The sequence below is a fragment of the Sapajus apella genome, unplaced genomic scaffold, assembly GCF_009761245.1.
Source record: "Sapajus apella isolate SASKATOON/1434 unplaced genomic scaffold, GSC_monkey_1.0 scaffold54, whole genome shotgun sequence".
Lineage (NCBI taxonomy): Eukaryota > Metazoa > Chordata > Mammalia > Primates > Cebidae > Sapajus > Sapajus apella.
Window position 1 is genome coordinate 9,853,317 of NW_022436994.1, and position 10,247 is coordinate 9,863,563.

Sequence of the window (10,247 nt, forward strand, 5' to 3'; positions counted from 1 at the left end):
CAGCCAAAGCAGTTTCAACACTGCAGAGTGAAAAGGCCCACATAACCCCATAATGTGACAGTGGGTGTATCTGCGCTTTTCCTCTGCTTAATTTCACTCATAGAAAATACCAGCACTGTGTTCATGAGCATGGAAGTGGGAAGCAGAACAGTCTGGACAGAAGAGCAGTAAGGCCAGACTTAGTATCGGGCCAACAGACTGCACCCGTAACTTGAACACACAGAGCCCTGCCCTCCTGCAGTGACCATATGTACACACTTTAGGAGCTGACACGTGAAAAGTACAAGAAAAAATCATCAAGAAATGGGCATCAGGCCAGGCATGGTAGCTCCTAGCTATAACCCCAGCACTTTGGGAAGCCAAGGTGGGCAGATCACCTGAGGTCAAGAGTTCAAGACCAGCCTGGCCAAGATGGTGAAACCCCATATTTACTATAAATACAACAACTAGCCAGACGTGGTGGTGCACATCTGTAATCCCACTACCTGGGAGGCTAGGGCGTGAGAATTGCTTGAACCTGGGAGGCGGAGGTTGCAGTGAGCCTAGATTTCACGACTGTACTCCAGACTGGGTGGGTGACAAAGTAAGAGTCCGTCTCAAAAAACAAAAAAAAAAAAAGAAAGAAAAGAAATGGGCATCAGTTAACAAGAACAGGGAGGCATGTTTTAGGGAGGTGGGCAGGGCACAGGAAGACACAGAGCAGAGGAAGAGCCCTGAGGTCCAAAGCAAGCTGTGGGAAATCCAAACGGCCAGGGGGGGTCTAAAAGAAAAGCAGAGCCAATGATGGCACCCTCAAGGCAGCCGCTGGAGGCACTGTTGGGAGGAGAACAGGCCCCAGCTCCTTCCACTCCTGCAAGACTGAATCCTGGTTCTTCCTCAGTAGGGCCAGAACCTGCAGGTGCATCACAAGGAACTCGACACCACACTACAACTGTTGGTGGGCACCGGTCCCTAAGAAACAAAATGAGATCAACACCCAGAATCACGGGGGCTTAGCAGTTCTCAATTACCTGTTTGTCTTAACAAGGATAACTTAGTTTTGACTGTGTTTTAAAGACATAAATAAAAGTAAGATGTCACCATTTGACATGACCTCAAACACGCTGAGACCCTATGAGGAAGGCTTCATATGCAGACAGCCCAGGCCACTGCTGAAGGTTCTTAAGAGGGGTTAGTGAGGAGCACAGACCAGAACAGAGACCAAAGTGTAGGACAGGACCAAAGGTAGAAACAAAAGGAAGATGGCAGATGAGCCCAACAGAGACAGACCCAGGTCAGCCAGTTAACCGGATACTGCTCTGGGAAGTGGGCTGAGGGTAAAAAAGGTATCTGCAGCTCTGATTTGTGCAAATATTTTAGCACAAATATAATTTTCACAAGTAACATTTTAAGAATAAAAGGTTTTTTTTTTTAAGAGGCTGGGCGTGGTGGCTCACGTCTATAATCCCAGCACTTTGGGAGGCCGAGGTGGGAGGATTGCTTGAGTCCGGAAGTTCAAGACCAGTCTGGGTCAACATAAAAAGACTCTGGCTCTATTTACATTTTTTTTATTTAAAAAAAAAAAAATTTTTTTTTTTTTTTAAATAGAGACAATGTCTCACCACGTTGCCCAGGCTGGTCTCAAACTCCTGGGCTCAAGCAATCCTCCCGCCTCAGCCTCCCAAAGCGTCAGGATTACAGGCATGGCCCCTACTTTATTAAATTTTTTTTAAATTAAAAAATAAATAAAATTTAAAATAAAAAATGAAGAATACAACAACCAATTATAAACTAGAGGCCGGGCACAGTGGCTTATACTTGTAATCCCAGCATATTGGGAGGCTGAGGTGGGCGGATCATGAGGTCAGGAGTTCGAGGCTAGCCTGGCCAACATGGGGAAATGATTTCTACCAAAAATACAAAAGAAAAATTAGCCGGGCATGGTGGTACGTGCCTGTAATCCCAGCTACTCAGGAGGGTGAGGCAGAAGAATCGCTTAAACCCAGGAGGCAGAGGTTGCAGTGAGCCGAGATCATGCCATGTACTCCAGCCTGGGTGACAGCACAAGACTTTGTCCAAAAAATAAATAAATAAAAAATAAAGTATAAAATCAAATGTAAAAGAGCAGCTTTAAGAGAACAGTAAATATTTAAATATAGACTCAGAATTAGATTTTATTAGAGAATCTAATTTTGTTAAATTTGTTGGGTGTGGTTATGAAAACATTTACTTATCAGTTAGTTACACTGATGCATTTATGCCAGAAATGACACAGGTCTGAAATTTGCCTTAAAATACTTGTGTCTACTCCTCAAACCCCAAACAAACCAACAAATAAAAAAGTTAGTGGGGCAGGGAATAGATTTTTAAAAGACTGGCAAAAGGTAGACAGCTGTTGAAGCTGTGTGACCAGTCTCCTCATGAGGTTTATCATCTACTCTTCTCTCTGTTATGTATGCTTGGAAGCACTATAAAACACAGCTTTAAAAATAACAATGGGGGCCAGGCATGGTGGCTCATACCTATAACCCCAGCACTTTGGGAGGTCTAGGTGGCCAGAGCTCTTGAGGTCAGGAGTTCAAGACCAGCCTGACCAACATGGTAGAACCCTGTCTCTATTAAAATTACAAAAATTAGCTGGGCATGGTGGTGCATGCCTGTAATCCAGTGACTCAGGAGGCTGAGGTACAAGAATTGCTTGAATCAGGAGGTAGAGCCTGCAGTGAGTCGAGATCACATCACTGCACTCCAGCCTGGGCAACAGAGTGAGACCGAGTCTCAAAAAAATAAACTAATAAAAATAACAATAACAATGGGAAAGTAGCGCTGAAGCGCAGGAGGGGAAGATGTTGAGTTCGTTCCTTTTCTGCTGTATATGAGTTTAGTCCTTGCAGCACCCCATAAGCTCTCTGAAAACAACTATAGAATCTGACCTCAGGACATTTCTGATGTTTAAGTGGAAGATGATAGATGACCTATCTAAATCCTATAGCACTTCTAATTTTATTATCTCTATTTAAACTGTGTGTTCTAAAATAAGAGCACAAATAAAGTGAAATAGCTCTAAGGCTATGAATCCTAACCTTTCATGGGTGACAAATGCTTTGAAAATCATACAGAACTTATGGATTATCTCCCTTGAAAATATACACACACGACATACTGGGCCTAATTAAACCTAATTCACCTTGCCATCTGGGATGGGAGAGGAGCGGTGAAGTCTCTGCCAGATGACAACCAGGATTGCTGGAGGGCACGCCCATTGATTTAACCATCCTGTCCCCTCCCCTCTACAAGCAGGAAGGGGCAGAGCATGCATGTGATTCCCATACTGTGCCCCCTGGAGACTCCTGGCAACAGAAACAGGCATAAAGACATAAAGCCAGCATGCCTCCACAAAAACCATCTTCAAAAGCTTCCAGCGGGAGTAGCTATGATGGCAGCAGGCCCAGTGTCCACAGCACTGTGGCCACACTGCTCACAGAGTACACCTCTTACCCGCGGAACCACTCACAGAACTAAACCTTCACAAGGACATGCAGTCTCAGCCAGGTACTCTTCACCTTTCAGGCACAAGGCACTGTCATTTAGGAGCTACTGACTCCAAATTGTAACATCGCTGAAAACACTTGGTGGGTTCTACAGAAAGGTTACGTTTGAGAAAAGGAAAGCAAAAGAATAGGTATGGGGACAGAACAGTCCTTGATTCTGAAACCCCTGGGCTCAGTTTTATTCTAGATATAATCTGCAGCTGTAGTCGTGTGTGTGCGTGCGTGCGTGCATGCGTGCGTGTGTGTGTATAAGTGAAATCTGCCACAGTCTGCAACCACAGTCTTCAGTAACATCCATGACATCAAAAGCAGGGGCCAGTTTCACAGAGCACTTCTTTTGAGCAATTTGTTTATAGACTAGGAAACTAACTACAAATTTCTTACAGAAAATCAGGTCTCACCTTGCCCAGGAAGCAATGCTGCTACCAGACTGTCATGGAAACAGGGAAGGAATGAGCTAGATCTCCACCATTGCTGGGCAACAGGCTGAGACAAAGTGGCATTCCTAAAAAAAAAATGGGATCTGGTGGCTCAGCAGTCATATATTTTTTTAATTTTTAAAAACATTTCTGGCTGGGCGTAGTGGCTCACGCCTGTAATCCCAGCACTTTGGGAGGTCAAGGTGGGCGAATCACCTGAGTTCGGGAGTTGAAGACCAACCTGACCAACATGGAGAAACCCCATCTCTACGAAAAAAAAATACAAAATTAGCCAGGCGTGGTGGCGCATGCCTGTAATCCCAGCTACTTGGGAAGTTGAGGCAGCAGAATCGCTTGAACCCGGGAGGTGGAGGTTGCAGTGAGCCAAGACTGAGCCATTGCACTCCAGCCTGGGTAGAAAGAGCAAAACTCCCTCTCAAAAAAAAGAAAAAAAAAAAAAAATTCCCTTTAAAAAAAAAAAAATTTAGAGACAGGGTCTCCCTCTGTTGCCTAGGATGGAGTGCAGTGGCACGATCACAGCTCACTGTAACCTCGAATTCCTGGGCTTCAGTGATCCTCCCGCCTCAGCCTGTGGAGCAGCTGAACTGTAGACATGTGCCACCACACCTGGTTAAATTTTAAAAAAACAATTCCTAAGTGTCACTAATACTTAAAGGGAAAGCTTGTTTACAGGAGCCAAGTGGAAACAGACTACCTTTTGGTGATAAGCACCCAAGATTCAAGAGCAGGAAAAAAGCCAAATTCATAGTGAGGATAAGCAATGTTGGCTGGGCACTGCCTTCGAGCTGAGTGCCTTGCTCATGCCATCTCTTTTCATTTTCCCAACCACCTACAGATGAGGCGCAGGAGCTTAGAAACACTGGGATCCACTCTCTTATTACTATATTATAAACTACACTACCTTCCCAATTCCTTCAGGAGGCTGGCTGCTTTCCTTGAAAATCAAGGAATGGTTATCAAAACCTATGAATATTCAGTGGCCCAAAGTAGAATAAAGAAATTCTATCACAAGGCATGACTTGGCCGGGCACGGTGGTTCATGCCTGTAATCCCAGCACTTCGGGAGGACAAGGTGGGTGGATTATTTGAGGCCAGGGGTTTTCGAGACCAGCCTAGCCAATAAGGTAAAATCCCATCTCTACTAAAACTACAAAAATTAGTCAGGCGTGGTGACGTGCACCTGTAGCCCAGCTACTCAGGAGGCTGAGGCACGAGAATCGCTTGAACCCAGGAGGCAGAGGTTGCAATGAGTTGAGATCCTACCACTCCACTCCGGCCTGGGTGACAGAAGGACTCTGTCTCAAACAAAACTAAACAAACAAACAAACGAACAAGCAAAACCAAGGCATGACTTACATCAGCAATCGGGTGGAGCAAAGTTTAGAAAATGCCCTCATATGTAATACAGAGAAGTTAGAAACAAACAGGAAAAAAAATACCAACATAATGATCTAATAGGCCATTCATACAGAAATTACATGAGGTGACTTTAAGGCATGTTACATATGAAAGTATCCTCTCTGGACAGTTAGGATGGAGGAGCTTCCTGAGGTCCTGCTCTTCTCCACACACATTCTTTCTTTCTTCTTTCTTCAGAGGCTTCATCCTGAAGCAGCCTTTGGGGAGATGCTGGAGAGTCACACACATGATTTCTCACATCCTCGCAGGGTTAAGTGTGGTGTCTACTGCTGGATGCCAATCCAGGGACCATGGCTTCTGCTGGGGACATGCTGAGTCCAATGCAGATGTGGTGGTTGGTGCGGCGCTCCAGCTGCCTGCCTGCCCGCTGACTCCTCAGGACGCACACACTTACCTGGTGACCAGTCAGGAACAGGCCAACACACCGAGATGAGGCAGACCCACGGCCCTGCGAGCCTTACCTTATGTACACTTTTGGGGTTTTCCAGCCAAGCACAGTACATCTCCTCCACATAGTTTGAACTAGTCCCACTGAGAAAGGGTTCAGCAGCAACGGGTGCAGAATAGCACCGAATCTGTTGAAATGTCCTAGCTGCTGCTGGTCTGTTTTGTGAAAATGTCTTAACAGTCTGGGAGGCCGTCAATGGCCTCAACTTAGTAGCACAAGTCCTTAAATGAAACATTTTTGTCCTGAAGTTTTTCACAACTGCCTGTGTAAAAAAACACAAGAAAGAAAGGTTTTAAAAATGAGCATTTAGGAGATAAGGCTACTAGATCCCGATGCCCTAGAGAAAGCATAATTTTTTTAAAAAGCTACTGAGAAAAAACAAAAACAAAAACAAAAGTTGTTCAACTCTAATTGCTGAGGGAAGACCCTGGCCTGTAAATGCATTCACAACAGTGCTATCCGCTCAGTGCCACCAGTTCATGTGCCTGAGAGCACAACAGAGCCGTGACACTGTGAAACTGACATACACTCTTGCACCTACTAACAAAGGATACCTGTGCTAGCCCAGGGAATGTTAGTGCAGTTAGATATTACCATCTTCACTCAAAAATTAAAATCTGAGGCTGGGTGCTGTGGCTCACACCTGTAATCCTTTGGGAGGCCAAGGCGGGCGGATCACAAGGTCAAGAGATCAAGACCATCCTGGCCAACATGGTGAAACCTCGTCTCTACTAAAAATACAAAAACTAGCTGGGCATGGTGGCCCACACATGTAGTCCCAGCTACTCAGGAGGCTGAGGCAGGAGAATCGCTTGAACCCGGGAAGCAGCCTCCGCCTCCTGAGTAGCTGGGGCTACAGGTGCACTCAGCCCCCTTTCATAAGCCATGGGGAGCCAAGTGTGAGCAAGGGAGACATGGGTGGGCTCCGCAAAGATTGAAAAGAGCACACAGAACAGCTGTTGAATAATGCCTGCCTACCCTGGACCCTCCATGGTGAGTAACTCCACGCATCTGACTCATGCATAAACCCACAGGCTCCCTATAAAGCAGGCACTAGCTCTTTCACTTTACAGATAGCTTCAGTTTCAATTCCCTTACATTTCATCCAAGGTCAGAGGCTACTAGCAGCAGAGTCAGGATCCAAGGGGAAAGTTCCATAAGGACACTGCCTGTGGGGAAAAAAGGTGCTTGCCGGCCTATATGGTTGATCATGAATTTGTCTCAAACCAGGTGCCCTGGTTGTAAAATTGGAACTATTCCCCATGTCCACACCTACTCAAAGGAAATCCAAGCTCTAAAACATAGTGTGAATTACTCAGAAACAAATGTTACATAAAAATATCTTCTATATTATTTATTTGAACCTTCCTCTTGGTCCAAATATGCTCAGAATACACCTAAGAGACACATTCACCTCTGGCCTGCTCCACTGAGAAGAGATACGTCAGCAAGAGGAAACAGAACAGGTTCTGCTGTTAAAAACAAACTGAACAACAAACAAAAACCTGCTGCTTACAAATTCAAGGCAAACAAGCAATATATTCTGGATGTAATTAGGGAATGTAATCTTTACCTCTGGGTTCTCTTTTACTTTAGAAATCGGAAGTTTTAAGTTAATTCAGTAGTTCTTCCTACCTCCAACTACACTCCAAGTTTTTCTACCGATATATTTCAGGCAGACAAAGAACCCTAACACTGAGAACAAAAACACTACTTTTGCTTCGTTTAACACTACTTTATTTTTTAATTTCTCAGACCCAAAGGAAAATGTTCATCTTTTTCCTTTAATGTCATTATTTAGGCAGCATTAAACACCCAATTGCCTCTGAGCTGGCTTTTCTTCCAGAAAACAATAGCATCACCTCATTAACTATCAGCATTCAGTTGTGGCAATAGCCCAATTAACAGGCACTGAACTGACAACCGTAAAACATCAATTTCATCTGTTCTTCCAAAAGTGGCCCCTTCAGTATGATCCTGTTTAAGTAAATCATGACATTTTGCTATCTGCAGTCACTGAATCTGACAAATAGTTAAGTGCTGCTCAGCAGAGCTGCCAGGACAGCTCGAGTTTTTTTGTTTTTTGTTTTTGAGATGGAGTATCGCTCTGCTGCCCAGGCTGGAGTGCAGTGGTTTGATTTCAGCTCACTGCAACCTCCGCCACCGGGTTGACGCAACTCCCCTGCCTCAGCCTCCTGAGTAGCTGAGATTACAGGCACATGCCACCACACCTGGCTAATTTTTGTATTTTTAGTAGAGATGGGGTTTCACCATGTTGGCCAGGCTGGTTTCAAACTCCTGACCTCGTGATCTGCCCACCTCAGCCTCCCAAAGTGCTGGGATTACAGGCGTAAGCCACCATGCCCTGCCCGGCTGAGATTTTTTTTTTTTTTTTTTTTTTTGAGACGGAGTTTCACTCATGTTACCCAGGCTGGAGTGCAATGGCGCGATCTCGGCTCACCGCAACCTCCACCTCCTGGGTTCAGGCAATTCTCCTGCCTCAGCCTCCTGAGTAGCTGGGATTACAGGCACGCGCCACCATGCCCAGCTAATTTTTTGTATTTTTAGTAGAGACGGGGTTTCACCATGTTGACCAGGATGGTCTCGATCTCTTGACCTCATGATCCACCCGCCTCGGCCTCCCAAAGTGCTGGGATTACAGGCTTGAGCCACCGCGCCCGGCCCCGGCTGAGATTTTTAAACTTCCCTTAAGATGACTCATGGGAAGAGCTGCCCTTCAGCAGATGGCTCAACATCCCCAACTCCACCCAAGAATGGCCAGGACAGCTGTTTGCTGTCCACACTCTGACAGACCCACAGCGCCAACACTAACACATGTTTCCAATTCTGATAAATACCCATTCTTCACCTTTCTCTCTTATATAAAAATCATGTAAGAAGACATTAAAGGCTAAGCACAGTGGCTCACGCCTGTAATGCCAGCACTTTGGGATGCCAAGGCTTAAGGATTGCCTGAGGCCAGGCATTTGAGACCAGCCTGGGCAATACAGTGAAACACCATCTCCACAAAAAATTTAAAAGCTATCAGGGTATGCTGGCACATATTTGTAGTCCCAGCTACCTAGGATCCTGAGGTGGGAGTATCACCTGAGCCCAGGAGGCCAAGGTTTGGGGAGCTATGATCATGCCACTCCACTCCAGCCTGGGTGACAGAGCGAGTCCCTATCTCTAAAAAAACAATAACAAACAATATATTAAATACAAAAAGAAGAAAAACTGTCAGCCAGTCAACATTAGGTCTTGAAATCCAACCTAGAATTCTGTAACTGATACTAAATCAACTTTAAGAATAGTATGTTATTTGGTAGAGACAGACAATTGTTTAAACACTTTGTGAAAGCTCTGGGCTGTTAGAAATATCCAAGTGTTTTGATTTTTGGTTTATAACAGGGATGTCCAATCTTTTGGCTTCCCTGGGCCACATTGGAAGAATTGTCTTGGGCCACATATAAAATACACTAACACTAACGACAACTGATGAGCTTTAAAAAAGAAAAAATCGTGTCCGGGTGCAGTGGCTCATGCCTATAATCCCAGCACTTTGGGAGGCTGAGGCGGGTAGATAACCTGAGGTCGGAAGTTCGAGACCAGCCTGACCAACATGGAGAAACCTCATCTCTACTAAAAATACAAAATCAGCCGGGGGTGGTGGTAATCCCAGCTACTTGGGAGGCTGAGGCAGAATCACTGGACCCCTGGAGACGGAGGTTGCAGTGAGCCGAGATCGTGCCATTGTACTCCAGCCTGAGCAACAAGAGCAAAACTCCATTTCAAAAAAATTAAAAACAAAAAACAAAAAAACAAAAAACTTTTGTGCTTCAAAGAACTTATTAAGAAAGAAATGATACAGATGGGAGAAAATATTTGCAATTATCTGATAAGGAACTTATAAACTGAATATATAAAGAACTCTTATAACTCAACAGTAAAAAGACAATCCAATCAAAAAAACAGGCAAAGGATTTGAATAGACATTTCTCCAAAGAAGATATACAAATAGCCAATAAACACATAAAGTTACCATATGACTCAGCAATTCCACTCTTAGAGGTATAATCAAGAGAGCTGGGTGAGGTGGCTCTCCCCTGTAATCCCAGCACTTTGGAAGACCCAGGTAGGTGGATCAGGAGGTCAGGAGATCAAGACCATCCTGGCTAACATGGTGAAACCTGTCTCTACTAAAAAAATTTTTTTAATTAGCTGGGTGTGGTGGCATGCGCCTGTAGTCCCAACTACTCAGAAGGCTGAGGCAGGAGAATCGCCTGAACCCGGGAAGTGAAGGTTGTGGTGAGCTGAGATCGCGCCACTGCACTCCTTGCATTCCAGCCTGAGCAAAAGAGCAAGACTCCGTCTCAAAAAAAAAAAAAAAAAAAAAAAAAAAAAAAAAAA

The 10,247-nt window shown here is 44.8% G+C and overlaps 1 protein-coding gene across 5 annotated transcripts in view; it reads right to left on the bottom strand.

The window, feature by feature from the left end:
• Positions 1-10,247, bottom strand: part of OGDH (oxoglutarate dehydrogenase) — a 90,504-nt gene that overhangs the window by 69,034 nt on the left and 11,223 nt on the right. For all 5 annotated transcript variants that reach the window (XM_032244334.1, XM_032244336.1, XM_032244333.1 and 2 more), the window contains exon 2: positions 5,851-6,099. In XM_032244334.1, the coding sequence (XP_032100225.1) occupies positions 5,851-6,072 (222 nt within the window). In that variant the 5' untranslated portion in view covers positions 6,073-6,099. The remainder of the gene's footprint in view (positions 1-5,850; positions 6,100-10,247) is intronic.